Source organism: Anabrus simplex, chromosome 1, assembly GCF_040414725.1.
Source record: "Anabrus simplex isolate iqAnaSimp1 chromosome 1, ASM4041472v1, whole genome shotgun sequence".
NCBI classification, from domain to species: Eukaryota; Metazoa; Arthropoda; class Insecta; order Orthoptera; family Tettigoniidae; genus Anabrus; species Anabrus simplex.
Genome location: NC_090265.1, coordinates 567,216,785 through 567,234,316, shown reverse-complemented (window position 1 = coordinate 567,234,316; position 17,532 = coordinate 567,216,785). Strand labels below are relative to the sequence as shown.

The 17,532-nt window shown below is 40.2% G+C and overlaps 1 protein-coding gene across 2 annotated transcripts in view; it reads right to left on the bottom strand.

Moving 5' to 3' along the window:
- The window catches only part of Urm1 (Ubiquitin-related modifier 1), a 106,314-nt gene that overhangs the window by 74,872 nt on the left and 13,910 nt on the right, over positions 1-17,532 (bottom strand). The window contains exon 4 of one of the 2 annotated variants that reach the window (XM_067135571.2): positions 11,093-11,141. The exons of the other annotated variant lie outside the window; for it this stretch is intronic. Coding sequence (XP_066991672.2) covers positions 11,093-11,141 — 49 coding nt within the window. The remainder of the gene's footprint in view (positions 1-11,092; positions 11,142-17,532) is intronic. 2 annotated transcript variants of the gene reach the window in all.

Genomic DNA, 17,532 nt, shown 5'->3' with positions numbered 1-17,532 from the left:
TCCAAAAATTAGAATTTAATGTTGAGTAAAGTTTGAAAGATGAATGAATGGAACCAACAGAGTGTGATAGAATTTGAATTAATCATATTCCTCCGTCAAGTTGCCTATTCAGATATCTATTATTATATTCTCTCATAATTATTTAATTAAACTGAATGTCCTTCCAAACTTTTATTATGATTTTCATTTCTTGAGTGATAATTTAAGAACCTATATATATAATTAGGTAGGACATAGAATTATTTTCTCTCAGTTGATGTATGATGAGATGTGACCGGTACTCGTCAAAGGGCCATGCCCTTGAGTGGATTTTTAATGCAAACCGTTGAATTCTAGCTGAGGTCTAACTGAAGAAATTTATCATTTTCCGAACCACTCACCCCCCACGAACGGTCACAATATATAGAACTGTTTATCTGAATAGTGCAAAATACATGCTCTAAGTAACTAGAGCCAGGAAATTTAAGGGAGTATGACTAAACTGACAAGTCTAACAATAATAAAAATTCAGTTTCTCCAATTAATAAGTAGAGTGAGATACAAGACTGGCTGGAGAACCATGTAGTACACTAATAAACACACTAGGACGATGTTTCATGAAAAAAAGAAAGGCCATGAGAAAACAACACAAGACAACTCCTGCAAAACCAACCCAAATCTTGGACGTAACTTCACTTTAACCATGAATATTACAATTAGGGCTCGGATATTTAGACCTAAAAATAGCCCAAATAAGCAAGCAAATATGACCTCAAAAGTGACAAAATATGACCTGAAAAGTAACTAAATATGACCTGAAAATGATTAATCTAAATATGGCCATTTTAAAATAAATTATAAATCGAAACAGCAATTCCTTTGATACATATTTGTTAACTAAATTCTTATGGACATGATACTGTATAGGCTTTTGGGCTTATGCCATGTCAAGAAAAATAAGGTGAAATTCTTAATGTTTTACAGAGAACTGTGCTCTCCGCCCTCACAAGAAATCTCGGCAGTCCACGATAAAGGCTTCTTAAACAACAACACTTTGAATTTGGACGTTATAATAGAAGTGGAAATGGTACGTTCATTCGCCACCAGATGGCCCCCAGGACATGGCACAATGCCAGCTTTCGAAGCGGAAGCTGACCGAAACATCGATGTTTCATTCCATGTCATACACCTGTCAATGTCATATCTTACGAAAACAAGTTATGTGAACCGCTTAGTCTGACTATGATGGTTTGGTCATTCCGTATGCCTTCCTTTATTGTTCTTCGATTTTCCAAACTTGATTCGTCAATTTCTATCACTATGCCAGGACCACCTTTTTTTTTTTCTAATTCATGTCCACCCACACCACACAAACTTCCATACAAAAGTTACACCAATCAACGAAAGTTGTTTGGGAAAAACCCAACTCCAACTTCATAGTAGGGCCCAGAGGTTTAGGCAATATACACCATAAAATCGAAAAGGAATCATTTTCAAATAGGGATAACTTGGAGTCAGCAAAGGTTTTTTTCTGTGCACTCACATACCAATGGCATTGGGCACACTTTTGGTTTTTCCGACGGCAACTGAAAATTATTCGACTGCTTTTCTTAATCACAGTCAATTTTACTTCACGACCACACTTTGTCGTTCTCTATATGCGATTTTCTATTTTACGCAATAAAAATATCACACGAGAACACTTTTACGTATTTCTAAAAAAACAACTTTATTATCGCTACGAACTTATCCTGTCAGATGAAGAAAAACAATCTGTGTCTCTCTCAGAATACAAAAACGAACAAACGCTCTCTAAAACAATCTACATAGAATTTATACATGTTTTACATCAGAGATCTAATGGTGCTGTTCCCTGACGCCATATTGGAAGTCTGTGTGTCCGTACGTCCGCACGTTATACGTCCATGGACACGAAACATAAATATAATAACATAATACTTTCGGCTCATCATAAAACTTCAAAATACGAGTATTGAAGGTTTTATCATAATTAGGATACCTGTCCTACGACAATTATCCCCCCTAAAACCTTCAATACTGATTCCGGACCTTTCTGTTTCTAGGTCTTAAATTATACCTAGAGATTCCGATCTCCATGTCTTCAGTTCTCTCATCCTCCAAGGTCGGTACCGACACATGTTGATCCTCTCTGGAGTTCGTGTCCTTCTGGGGTCCTTTAGAGAGTTCCCACTCGCCGGTCCCTCCGCCTTCTGTTAGGGTTTGAGGCAATACCTTTAATTCTAACGTATGCACCTTCGTCGGCGGCATAGTTTTCAGAAGATACACACCATTTCCCAACTTTTTCTCCACCTCAAAAGGTCCGAGCCATTTTGGGGCCATCCCAGCGTGGAACTTTTGAGGCTTGTTGCTGAGGGGATGGTTTCGACGAAGAACTAGTGTTCCCGGTCTGAGCTCCGTTTCTTCCGGTGTATCGTTGTTCTCGGCTTCTCTCCTGGAACGCTGTTCGGCTTGGCTATGTGCCTGTTGTATTCGCTGCTGGTTATGTACATACCATGTATCAAGACCCTCCGGTTCCTCCTCTCGTCTATGTATGAAGTCCCAGTCACCGGTTCTCTTAATTGGACGTCCAAGAAAAAGTTCTGCGGGCGAGAAACCTGTGACGCGATTAATCCGCTGTCTGATGGCCAAAAGGGACTCATGTAGCTGTTGGTCCCACTTGGTATGTTCTTTGTCAACCAAGTGAATTCGGAACATCTTCTTCAGCTCCTGATTTCTCCGTTCGGTTGGATTCGCTTGTGGGTGGTAGATTGGTGTCGTCCAGTGTTCGATTCCCCATTCTAACAAAGTTTGCAACCACTGTCTCGAAGTGAATTGACTACCATTGTCTGTGAGTATACACCGAGGATATCCATAACGACTGAAGACTTCTGTCCTTAAGAGGTGTATGATTCGTCCCGATGTAGCTTCGGGGATGGCGAATGCTTCCACCCATCTGGTGAATAGGTCAGTCACCATGACTATTCCCGTTTTTCCCCGAGATGTCCTAGGGTAGGGTCCCATAAGGTCAATAGCGAGTACCTCCCAAGGTTGATGGGGTCGTCGTCCTCTCATGCTGGTACTCGCCTTCTGATTGTTCGCCTTAGTGCGAGCACAGATAACACATGCTTGGACGTAGCTCTTAATTTCTTGACGCATGTGTATCCAGAAGAAACGTCGCCGAATCGAAGAATATGTTTCCTCTTGACCAGGATGCCCTGCTTCTGGATCATCATGATATTTATTCAGAATCCTCGTGGATTGCGACTTCGGGATGACGATGACCGGGGAAGATCCAGGCAGATGTGAAATGTATTTGAGTATGCCGTCTTCGAGTCGGAAGTTCTTATAGCACATCTTAAACTGGACTGGGACAGATTGACGATTAGTGCTGCGTTTGCTGATCCAGGATTTCATTCGGTTACAGGACATGTCCTCAGTTTGCCATTTCCTTATTAGTTCCAAATCGATCTCATTATTCCTTCGATGGATAGCAAGAAGCACATGATCGGTTTGAGGCCTCTTAGTTGGCAGAGGGATCTCTCTCTCTAATAAATTCGTCGCTGATACCTGCCTGTCCTCAGGATTTCTTGATAGGCTATCCGCCGCTTGATTGGTCACCCTAGGCACGTGACAAATCTCGAAGTCAAAGTCGGCAAGGATCAAGGCCCATCGCATGAGTTTGGACTTCGATCCAGATACTTGGTTCAACCACTGAAGTGAAGAGTTATCCGTAAATAGCCTGAACTTCCTTCCCTCTAGGTAACCTCTAAACTTCCCGACAGCCCACACCACTGCTAATGCTTCCTTCTCGGCTGTACAATAGTTTCTTTCGGAAGCAGAAAGTTTCCTACTGGCATACTCAATTATATCCTTGCTTCCTCCTTCTTTCTCGTGAAACAGTACAGCCCCAAGACCGACGTCACTCGCATCCGTCTGTAAGCAGACTTCCCGGTTTGTATCCAGATAGGCTAGATTTGGAGCATCACAAATAGCTCTTTTTATCTCCTGGAAGGCTGTTTCTTCCCTCTGAGTCCATTTAAATAGTATGTTCTTGTTGAGGAGGTCGGTTAACGGAGCAGCTTTCGTCTCAAAGTGCGGTACAAAACTACTGTACCACCCGCAGAGGCCTAAAAATTGACGTACTTGGCGTTTCGTTCGAGGTCTTTCTTGTTCTTGAATGGCCCTATTCTTCTCAATTTGTCTCTCTAATCCCCTGTCCGTCACTACATGACCTAAGTACTCAACCGAGTTTGATGCGAATTGACACTTCTTGACTTGGCAAGTAAGTCCGTGGATCTTCAGTCTTTCTAATATTCTAGCTAGGTGTTCCAAATGGTCCGAAAATGTCTTGCTATATACGAGGATGTCATCCAAATAGACCTGACAGAATTCCCCTGTGTATCCTGATAAGACTTCGTCCATCAGACGCATAAAGGTGGCCGGAGCATTCTTAAGACCAAATGGCATGACTCTCAATTGATAAAGTCCTCTTGGGGTAGAAAAAGCAGTCATCGGTCGAGATTCTTCTTCGACTTCGACTTGCCAGTAGCCAGAGTTCAAATCGAGGGTACTGAAGACTTTTGCCCCACTAACTTGCTTTATCAGGTGGCGTAGATCCGGCATGGGGTAAGCATCTGATATAGTCTTGTTATTAACTTGACGTAAATCTACACACAGTCGGTAATCCCCACTTTTTTTCATAGGTAATACTATCGGAGAAGCCCATCTTGATACCGAAGGCTCAATTAAACCTTGGTTCTCCATTTCCTTGACCTTCCTTATTACAAATTTTCGCTTATCTGGGTTCAGTGGGTAGGGCCTTTGTTTGACTGGTGTATTATCCTTGCATGTTATTTTATGTTTTACCGTTGTAGTAAACCCGATTTTTTCAGTGATGACCTCCGGGAACTTATTCAGTAATTTCTCAAGATATTCCTTCTCCTCCACCTTCAACGGTCCTGTTTTCAGTTCCGCCCATACCTTGGGTTCTACTGTTTGTGACTCGAGAGCTTTATTTTCAACCCATGCCAGTCTACATCTTTTCCTATTACCAAGGAATATTTCATTAGCTGTGTAATCTATCACTACCCCATATTTAGTTAAGAAGTCATGTCCTAAGATTATGTCAGGTATCAAATCCTTGATAACCTTTACTGGTATGTCTATGACTTCAGGGGAGCATTTGGCTCGAAGGAAAGTACAACCATCAATCTGATAATGTGTGTGACGAACTGCCCCTCTGACTGTTTCCACCTTATCAGGACGCATAGGTTCTAAAAATTTAGCCACATTCATGCTCACAAACGAATGTGAAGCTTGAGTGTCAAGGATAGCGATTACCGGCTTATCATCAATCGTCAAATTAATAGCCGGGTGGGGTGAACTAGGCTCATCACTACAAATTTGACCAATATATTTACCTTCCAGCCAGGTGTCATGTATCTGGGGCTGCTTCATTCCGGAACCCTCCTTCCCCCAGCTTGGACGGTTTTCCGGACATTGTCCCTTAAAATGTCCGATCTGCCCGCAACGGTAACATTTCTTGGGTGTCTCCGCTGTTGAGATTTTCGTTCTCGAGGAATGGTAACTGGTTTCCTCGTCCAGTTTTGCTACGATGTGACGGAGCTCTTCAAAAGTTCTTGGTTGTGCCACTTTAACAAGTGATCGTACCTTATCATGTAGCAGCTCGATTATATAAGGAACGCTCGTGTCAATATTTTCTTTTTCATGGACTCGTTTAAACAGTTGGAGTTTTTGAATTATGAAAGCTCCTGCTCTCATCCCACTGGGTTGTGTTTCAGTAAGGAACTTCTTTTGGACCGACGCTTGAACAAACTCTGAGTCAAATCTCTGGACGAATTCCTTCTTAAATTCCTCCCAGTCGAGGCTGAGCCCTTTTAGATTCTGCCACCAAGTCCCTGCTGATGCTTTTAGTTGTTGACTGACAAGCTGTAAGTATATCTCCGTAGGTATATTCGTCCTACCTAGTAGAGATTCTGATGTCTTTAAGAATACTTTAGGACACTCTTCCAATCTCCCATGAAATTCTGGTAGGCTATCTCTGATTACCCTGGGATCGACCGGTATCCCAAGGGAAAGGTCCTTACCTCTGTTAGGTTGACCATTGCCTACGGAAATGTTTTCTTCCAGGGTTGAAATTTTTCTCTTAACCTCAGATTCAAACTTCGTAAGTTTCTGGCCTACTTCGGTTTTAAACTGGTTGGATTCCCGCTCGATTTCGCCAATCTTTTCTTCGACTTTGTTTTCCAAGGTATGCATTTCATTTACTACTTTGTTTACATCTAATTCTACGTTGTTGATTTTAACATTAATTTTTGTAATATCTTCTTTCAGATCTCTTACCAAGGAATCGATTCGGCCTTTTATCTCTTGAGCCTGAGTCTCGATTTTCCCTTCGAGTTTTTCAGATTGTGTCCCGATCAAAGTAGTTAGTTGTGTAAGCATCCGGTCGTTGGCTTCCTTCTCCGAAACGACTTCAAAATCGAAGCTACCTGGGTCTTCTTCATTTTCTATCAGATCCTGGCGTAGTCTCTCTTGTAGTTCCGACTTGCTCCCAGCCGTGGGCAACCCTTGGGATATCAGCGCCTTTCGTAAAATCACGACGGTCATTTGATCAATCTTCATCATTAAACTTCGAAAGTCCTGTCACGGTCGCCAATTTGTCGTTCTCTATATGCGATTTTCTATTTTACGCAATAAAAATATCACACGAGAACACTTTTACGTATTTCTAAAAAAACAACTTTATTATCGCTACGAACTTATCCTGTCAGATGAAGAAAAACAATCTGTGTCTCTCTCAGAATACAAAAATGAACAAACGCTCTCTAAAACAATCTACATAGAATTTATACATGTTTTACATCAGAGATCTAATGGTGCTGTTCCCTGACGCCATATTGGAAGTCTGTGTGTCCGTACGTCCGCACGTTATACGTCCATGGACACGAAACATAAATATAATAACATAATACTTTCGGCTCATCATAAAACTTCAAAATACGAGTATTGAAGGTTTTATCATAATTAGGATACCTGTCCTACGACAACTTCTCACACACTCTCTTACTTGAAAGGAAGTCGTGTTGTTGATAGAATTGCACTAAATCAGTAAATTTCTCATAATAATTTCAAGCAAAACCACGAATACTAATCACACACCCACCGCACAAAGCCATATTAATAACCAACAGAGGTAATGAAAAAAACAATCTACACTCATTGGCGGGCAGAAGTCACATTAAATGCACTGCACTTTCAATCCCGACACCCCTACCGACCCTGAACAAATTCCTTTGTCATTAGCTGCACGTAAGGACAGCTATGTCAGCATCAGCTTTTCCCCACAATCCAACAAAGAATACTCTGTTATCGCCATACTAAATGCTATAAGCCTAAGAGCTGCTTTGCGGCCCTAACCCCGTTTGCTTGATCGTAGTCCAATGGTTTTGTCACTAATAGGACCTAACGAATCCAGACCAATGGCTTTGCCACTAACTGGACCTAAACAATCCAGATCAATGGCTTTGTCACTAGCCAACATGATAAATTACTTCAGGTTTTTGAATGCGCTGCTATCAGCGTACGAAATGCTAGAGGCCTAACAAGTAAAAGAACTCCTGCTGGACAAAATTCTGGCAACTCAGCATCTCCAAAAACCATAAAAGTAGTTTGTGGGACATAAAATCAATAACATTATTTTATTTTATACAACTGGCTTTATGTCAGACCGACACAGATTGCTCTCATGGCGACGATGGGACAGGAAAGGGCTATGAGTGGGAAGGAAACGGCATGGCCTTCATTAAGTTACAGCCCCCAGCATTTGCCTGGTGTGAAAATGGGAAACATAGTAGGTTCGAATCCCACTGTCGGCAGCCCTGAAAATGGTTTTCCGTGGTTTCCCATTTTCACACCAGGCAAATGCTGGGGCTGTACCTTAATTAAGGCCACGGCCGCTTCCTTCCCACTCCTAGCCCTTTCCTGTCCCATCGTCGCCGTAAGACCTATCTGTGTCGGTGCAACGTAAAACAACAAGCAAAAAAAAAAAAAATGGGAAACCACAGACAACCATCTACAGGGCTGCTGACAACAGGGTTCGAACCCACTATCTTTCGAGTGCGAGCTCAAAGCTGCACGCGCCTAACAGCACACCAACTTGCTCATTATTCTTCTTCTTCTTATTCTTGCATTAGGACCTACGTTCCAGTTTCAATTCTTCATCCTTTCCTGTTGTTGTTCCTTTACTTCCAACATTCCTACATCGTTTCACTATGTTTCTTTTTTCTTTCTTTAGACCAATTTGTGCTGGTTTCATTTGCCTCCCTCCCTTGGAATGCTTCCATATTTAAAACTTTCTTCCTGAAAATTTCTCTTTCCATACCCCTTCTCTGATGTTGTTTCTTTCCAAGTCTTTTCTGATGTCTTCAATCCAGGTGGTTGTTGACTTTTTCTTCCAAAGGTATTGAAGATTATTTTAGTTAGTCTACTGTCATCCATTCTATAAATACTGTATATAAAAAAATAGCAGTCCCCTCTTCCATACTGTTATAGATATGTTTTCTACGTTCTGCTAAATTTCGTTATTACTTCTTAATTTCCAAAATTCTGTAGTTTTTAGAGGGCCTAATATTTTTCTTATAATCCCTCTTTCTAGTACTTCCAGTCTTTCAAGTTTATAATTGAGTACTAAGCATTCACTGGCATATAAGCATTCTGGTTTCACAACTGTATTGTAGTGATTTATTTTAAGATTTTTAGATAAACATTTTTTTGTTATTGTACCGGGAGGTACACCTCAACTCCCCACATTTAAAAGAAGCACTTTAACGAACGCTATCTCCAATACAAATCTTGAAACAGCTAGTGCATGAAGCTGGGACATTAATCTGAAGATGTCGCTCATAAATAACAGAGTATTGTGTTATTTTGAAGTGTCCTAAACTGACTGGATTTATTTGTTTTGTTGTACAGCAAGAAGTTTGAACTTTTCTCCATAGATGTCCTTACAAAACCTGGGGTCATGCACTCTGGTGCAAGGTGGAAGAATTAGTGATTTAAAGAAGTTTTGTGTTTATAGGTTTTCACAACTAAATTAACTTTCATTTATTTTGAGACTTCAAGGTTTGCAGCACTTCCTTTTCATCCAGCCAGCTTGGGTTTTTGATCCATCACAAATTTTCTGCCAATAAAAATGAGAGGGTGTATCCGGATTTAGTCCAGAGCCTTCTTGAACCATACCCTCGGGTATATAAGCTGAGGCTTTTTCAAGCTACCTTGTCTTATTGACCATCGAATTACTGAGTGTGTGTGTGTTAAGACAGGAGGCGGAGCGCCTCATTCTTCGGCAGGCAGAACATCAGCCCAGGTACTGGCCACCAGTTTTCTATCTCTGTAACTATCTCTGCAAATTTGCCTGAGGGGAAAGTTCTAAGCTTTAACTATGTAACTATCTGATTTCTAAAATGTAAACTTTCTTCTTTTTCTAATGTAAAAATTTCATAAAAACTTAAACTGTAAATCGGGGATAGAGAGTGTGTTACCCTCTCGAGTTCCCCTTCAATTTATCTTGAGGTGACTACAATTTTGTAACTGTTTCTCTACTTGTAAAGCATTTATTAACCTTTCTTTCTAGTCACCTCAATAGCTTGGGGTTAGTCTCTCTATCATTGGACCGCGAGCCCAAGTAGGATTTTATACTTGGTTTTCAAGGAGTGCAAGTGTACGCCTCCATATATTTTGAGTTGGGGCCAGTAGTTTAACCTGTTCTTTTCACGAAGGCCCAGTAGTATGGGTAGTAGGTACCCCCGTATTAACTAGATTGTAAATTGTAGGTTGTGCCTAGAAGGGCCAGAGGTTGTAAAGTTTTGTGTAATGTTGCCTTGAGTAGGCTGTAAGAAATTGGGAGTGCAGCCTCCTTGGTTGAAGTTGGAGAGCATGTAAGCTCTTTTCTGAGATTGCTGTAATACTGAGGGGTGCCTCTGGAAGGCTTAAATTGTAATGGTTGGAGCAAGGTGCTCTGGATTATTTGTGTCTTAGGAGATTTCTCTCCTTATCCAAATAAACGCAACATTTGTGACGTTGTAAAATTGGAGCTTGAAGCTCAAGGATCATGTAAATGATCTATTCTGGTGTCAAAACTGTCATTGTACCTGATTCTGTGTTCTTTCACAAAGTGAAGAATTTTGTTGTTAAGCATTTGATTTTCTGAAAAGAAATAAGTTATAACCTTTATTTCAAAGTTTTAAAAGAATCTTTGCTATTGTAGATAGACCCATTCAAGCCCACACCTTCTTTCACATCTCTGCGTTCCACGGATAACCCCAGAACAGTTATAACATATGCTCTTTCCATTTTGTGTATCCTTGCCTCTATAGCAGAATATTTCCAAACCATTTTCTTGGATTGTTTTCCCCAAATATTTGAATTGCTTCACCCTTTTGATTGAACCAAGATCTGTTCCCAGCAATTCTGGAGCAATTTTTATATTCGTCATGAATTTTGTTTTCTCTGCCAAAATTCTTAAGCCTGCCATGTTGGCTGTCTCTTCCAGAAGACTTACTTGTATTGCTGCATTAGTCAGGCTTTCAGAGAATATGACGAAATCATCTGCAAATGCTAGGCATTTTATTGCAACACCTTTGTTCTTTATAGCCAGCATAAGTGGTAATATATTATGGTGCTTCAGTTTGTCATTCCAAATTCTCACAACTTTTTCCAAGAGACAGTCGAAAAGGAGTGGAGATAAGCCATCACCTTGTCTGACACCTGTTTTTATTTTAAAAGGTCATGATTTCGCACCCATAGATTAAACTTTTAAGACTGTGTCTGTAAGGGTTTCACAAATCAGGTTTGACAATTGGTTTTAACTCAAAACTCACGTATGGATTCCTCTATTATTATTGTTATAAATGAGGAGGAAGGTTCTTATGTTTCAGCAATGTAACTGACTTAAATCTGATTTTAGGCATTCCTAAATCAATCTTCTTCACTGTCCCACCATAGTTCACTTGGAACCTAACCTATCACTGAATGTTTAATAGCGCATGCAAAGATAATCATTATCACTCACCAAAAGCTCCCAATCTGCATCATTCACTAACACCAATATTCCCGGTCGTCTGTTGAAACATAATGAAAAAGGCGTCATAAAAGAAAACTGGGAAGTAATAAAATCTGATACATATTAAAACTATCAAGGTAAAAAAAAATTTGGAGGCTCAATAATATTAATTATCACAGTGATGAACTGGTCTTCCATTTATTAACCTTACAAACCAATATTTCAGTGCCAAGCAACTCACTCCCAGATTATATCTAAACCTTTACATTTTCCATCTTGTCCAGCGTATAATTGATGCTCTGGGGTATTACCTGCCGGATATTTGAGATGAAAAATCTAGGACAAAAATGTCTCACACACTCTCTCTCTTTTTTCCAAAACCTATTCCCCACTCCTTAATAGAAGTGATAGACTTTTCAGCCTGGTGAAACATGAAACGTAACACAACATTATAACACACCTGTAAAGAATGGGTAATTCTTAACAAATTTTTCTACTAGCTTGTCCCTGAGCCAGAGGAATGAACCAGAAGCAGTTAAAATCCCCAAACAAACCTGGAATTGAACCAGGAGTATCAATGCAAATTATTTAGCCAAGGGGCCAGACATTGTAACCATTGTCACCATTCTTACTAAAGATATAAATTCTTGAACTCTAGTGCTTTGTTCCAAAATTTTGGCACTTAAAAGAACAATGACCTACAGACAATTAACTTGCTGGACTGCCCCTAAACAGTGTCTTTCAGTCATCTATGAACACCTATGATTTCAAACAACTGTGTTTATATTAGTGACAAACGATAAGAATGTAGGATAAAACAATGTTAGATTCATAAAAGTAGTTCATTGGTAACAAGATATTGCACGTTATGAATGATGCAATTCAATTAAATTTCAGTGATTGTTCAGATTTAATTTCATGCTATATCCAGAAATAAACCACATATGTCAAGAAAAGGATAAATTTGTATAGTTAAATGATGAACAGCACATAAATGTACAGAGAGTGATTCATGAGCAAATAATCTGAACATTGTATCATGCAAGAAAAAGTCCTATACAACACATCGATGAAGAAGAAGATGATGATGATGATGATGATGCCTGTTGTTTAAAGAGGCCTAACATTTAGGTCATCAGCCCCTAACGGTACTTTTTTCTCTTTTTTTTTTCAACTTGCTTTACATCGCACCGACAAAGATAGGTCTTATGGCGACGATCGGATAGGAGAGGTCTAGGAGTGGGAAGGAATCGGCCGTACCTTAATTAAGGAACAGCCCCAGTATTTGCCTGGTGTGAAAATGGGAAACCATGGAAAACCATCTTCAGGGCTGCCAACAGTGGGGCTCGAACCCACTACCTCCTGGATGCAAGCTCACAGCTGCACGCTCCTAAATGCACGGCCAACTCGCCCGGTCCCTAATGGTACAAAATGAGACAAAATGTAATGACAATTTAAAAGTACAAAACTCATCCTCTGACCAGAATTCATAACATGATGATGAAGAATGAATGGACGAATATGAATTTAAAGTTAAAAGTTGAAAGGTAAAAATAATTCAAAAAAATTAATCCAGAGACTAGAATTTAAAAAAAAAAAAAAAAAAAAACGAGACGGTTAACAATGATTATGAACTTAAAACAATCAGTGAATTCGACACGCAATGCCCCACCTTCCCAGAAATTGTCTTAAAACAACAACCGAGGGACTGCTTCCAAAGCACAACCCTGAATCGATGATGCTTATTGTATAAAGGGGTCCCAAATCCAGGTCAACGCCCCCTCATAATAGTACTTATCGCTAGGAAAGTAAGAACCATGGTATTTCTCATGTAGCGGTACTAATCTTAAGTAACGTAGACTTACGGTGTTCCACACATTGTGGTACTACTCACAAGTAACGATGACCTATGGTATGTCTCACATTAGGGCACCACTCATGACACAAACCCATGGTGTTCCTCACATAGGTGTACTAATCACAGGGACTCATACTATCCTGTGGTATTTCTCACATAGTGGGTACTAATCACAGGCAATGCTGCAGACCCACGGTGCCGCTCATATAGTGATACTAATCACAGGCAACGCAGACCCACGGTGTCGCTCATATAGTGGTATTAATCACAGGCAACAGACAGACCAGTGGTGTTTCTCTCAATGGTACTAATCATGGGTACTCTAAAACCCATACTGATTCACCCTCTGTTGCTACTAATCACAAACCTATTGTGTACCTAAGGAAGTGGTACTACTCGCAAGTAAAGGCGACCCATAGTGCTCCTTGTGTGATGGTACTAATTACAAGTAGTTTCATGGTTCTAATTCAATCAACCCTTGGTCGCCCCTTTTAGTCGCCTCTTATGACGGGCAGGGGATACCGTGGGTGTATTCTTTGTTTGCATCCCCCATCCACAGGGGGTATACAAAATATCAAACCAGTTTAAGTAGTTAACTATGCACCTTCTGTATTTCCACCTAGCACCTGCAAAGGAGCCATAAAATCAATTGCCTCTTCAAGAGTACTATATCCCGCCCTGGTTATCCGTATGTTCCACCTATCTCCGAAGAGATAGATGGTTTGTGACATACCGATACCGGTGCGCTATTCCGCGCTCCTCTGTCGGACTGTTGTGTGTGTTAGTTGTCACCACAGCATCAAAGGCCAGCACTTTTTACCTCTATCACAGAACAAAGCGACTATGCTTCTAGCAATGCCATCTACCAGCATTAATGTTAAATAAAGTGTCTTACAGTCATACCATTCACTATACACATAGAACCCAACATATGCCTCACCATTCCCATTCCATGCAATCAACTCTGAATGGCAGGTGCTATTCCCTCAAAGTCATCAATAAACAGTCTACTGCAGTATCATTCTCAGCCTACCACAACTCTAAAATGATTAAGCCAAGAACCAATCTAAGCATAAACAAACACTTATTGCTACAAATCATTACAACATTTCATTGGTAGATACTACAAATCCCTCTAAAATTTATGCATGCCATCCAAAGTAAAATTTAGAGAAAACATTAATTTAATTTTCATAAAATTATGTTTTGATTTGTAGTCCGTTTTTTTAGATGTGCTTATTAACACAGGAAAATAATAGGGATATTTTGTTATTCTATCAATTATTTATCAGTAATTCATTGACTTTTGCTTATGTCTAAATATACAAATCATAAAACAAACAAAATATACTAATCATAAAACAAACAAATATACACATCATGAAACAAACAAAAATTAAGAATTTGTTATTAATGTAAGTCTGTATGCACAGGATTGAATACAAAGTTAACCAGACTGCATAAATCAAGCTTGCTTTTAAAATACACATGCAGCTTTATAGCCAATCCTGTAATTTGTTAAGAGAATGGGAGAAGAAAGGATACCAAGAAATATGTTACAAATAGAGTTGAAGGGAAGGAGACAGAGGGATCGAGAGGCTTATGTTCCAAGCAGACCACTCCTGTGGGTGGAAACTGCTTTAGATGATGATGATGATGTCCAAACCAAGGTTTGAAGCCTGGTTCTGACAGTGATAAACTTATAATACTGGTACTATTTTGTAAAAACATTTCAAATAATATCCAAATAAAATCTAATTTTAAGATCCAAGTTATTACAGTAATACACAGTACATGATCACAATAATAAAGTTCACTAGCAGATTCTATGTACATAAGGATACAGGGCTAATGACAAAACTTGTATGTCATCTGAAAAAATAAAAAGTCAATTAAAATTATATCCAGCCAATTTACCATCAAAAACCATATATAAAACAGTTTCACAGGCAACCATACACTGAAAACTTAGGTATGAAAAGGTGTGAGCACAGCAATAAGTAAAGAATCCATTTTTATATAGAGAGATAGGAAAAGGAACACATCACAAGACGAACAAAATGGCAGGTCATTGGAGGAAGAGGGAGCAGCAGAAAGAGGACACGAGGACAAACATGGTAACACAAAAGGACAAGGACAATCTCCACATCTGCATACACTGCAGCCTTTCCTCAATCCTAGTTCTTCTGAATTCATCCCTTCTCAGCCCCTGACAAGCTTGTTCCTGCTTCCTAGCTTCTCAGGAGAGCAAGCCTTGAGTGTTGATGTCAGTAATGGTAGATTCCCTATCAACTGCTTATCTAATCATTTCTTAAATGATTTCAAACTTGGAAATGTATCAAACATTTCCCTTGATAAATTATTCCAATCCCTAATTCCTCTTCCTATAAATGAATACTTGCCCCAATTTGTCCTCATGAATTCCAACTTTGCCTTCATAATATATTTCCTACCTTTATAAGCTCCGCTCAAACTTAATCATTATTCCAAGCAATCTCTCCACTGGCAGTTTGAAACAAACTCATTGGTTGAACAGTCTTCTCAGCCCAAAGTTTGCAACGTTTTCATAACACCACTCTCTTGTTGAAAATCACCCAGAATAAATCATGCTGTTTTCCTTTGGATCTTCTCCAGTTCTCATATCAAGTAATCCTAGTGTGGATCCCATACACTGGAACAATAATCTAACTGGGGCCTTATCAGACACTTATACATCCTCTCCTTTACACCCTTACTATAACCCCTGAATACCTCATAACTACATCAAGAAGTCTGTAACCTCAATTTACAACCTTGTTAATGTGATTACACCAATGACGGTATTTGCTTGTATTAACACCTAAGTACTTCAGCCTACAGCGATCACTGTGAGTTACTTTCACTCCATCAACACAGTATGTAATTAAACTGAGAGGACTTTTTATTTTGGTAAAACTTACAACCTGTCGAGGTTTTTCAGCTGTCCCTCACAATCCTGTAACTTATTTACTACTCTATACATTATAACATCATCTGCACAAAGCCTTCTCGATGATCCCAGTTCTTCACTCATAACATTTACATACTGTTACATGGCAGCCCCCTTGTACCTCCCTTCGGTATTTCCTGCAAGGAATGACTAAGGCAGACCGGAGACCTCCCAGCCAGCCTGAGGACATGCCACAGTCTCACCTCTCTTGTTCTCTTCATCTGGTTTTACCCTGCACTTTCTGGAACACGAAATGGGAATATACCATCTCTAGCCGAGCCTTGAATATTCAAGTAGCCCATCATTGAGATATACATAATTTTTTTTTTACAAGTGGCTTTATGTCGCACCGACACTGAAAGATCTTATGACAACGATGGAAAGGGCTAGAAGTGGGAAGGAAGCGACCATGGCCTTAGATAAGTTACAGCCTCAGCATACGTCTGGTGTGAAAATGGGAAACCATGGAAAACCATCTTCGGGGCTTCCAACAGTGGGGTTCGAACCCATTATCCCTCGAATGAAAGCTCCCAGCTGCGCATCCCTAACCACATGGCCAAATCGCTCGATGAGACATAAATAAAAGGCTGCTGTGAACGAGGAAGGGTTGTAGAGTTGGAGGGTCAAGTGTGTGGTGGGTGTTCCACCAGTCAGTGTTGGAGTTCAGTAGCTGGACTGGGGCAAAAGAAGGGTTGGCTGTCGCCAGTGTCCCACCAGACTCTGAACAAGGAAGAGTTATGTCAGAATGTCCAGCATCGTGTTGGAATACTGAGTACAGAGTACTGTGTGTGTACTGCATTGGAGTACTGACTGGAGTACTGTACGTGTACCATGTGGAGTGAGAAATTCGGGCTTGACAGCAATAGTGCCCTGCCGGAGTCAGAGTATCATCGCGTACAAAGTGGAGTACTGTGTGGGTGCATGTGTGCGCACGTGCACTACCGTGGACTAAATACTGCCGTAAAGTCAGCATGTGGGAGCAGCTGTCATGAGTGTAATTGGAACAGTGTTAACGGTCGTTGTTGTGAGGAGCATTATCTTGCTGGTTAGCAATGTTGAGCTCTTGTTGTATAGTTGTCAGTGTTAAGAAGTTCACTGTACTTGACTGTGTGAATTATTGAACTTTCTCTGGAGTTGAACCAAGGAATAGTCATTGTGTGTTGTGGAGGTTCGTATCTGTCTACCTGTAGCTAGTTGGTGTGAAGGGTGACTGGACTTGCGAACAAAAGTGAAAGTGAGGAGAGCATGCCAATAAGGATTAAAGCCAACTGAGATAATACCAACAAGATGGGCTGTCTGCTGTGTGAAGAGGATAGAGACTTGTAAACAGACAGCAAATAGCAAGTATGACCATTCATGAATGAATAGAGGTGTAGGGGGGGTGCATGCATTTATTTGGTCATCCTGAAATAAATTAGACTGATAAAACAGACAGTTTTATTAGTAAGAAAACTGGTGTCAAAAGTCGGGACAGACCCCCATGCGTGATACATCATTGTAATCAGCATGAATCAGTGGACCAGATATTGAAGGTTTCAACTGCCATCGGGAGCATTCTAGAACATCAGTGTATAGTGAGTACACACACATATAAATCTTTACATTTTTCTCTTGTGGCAATTA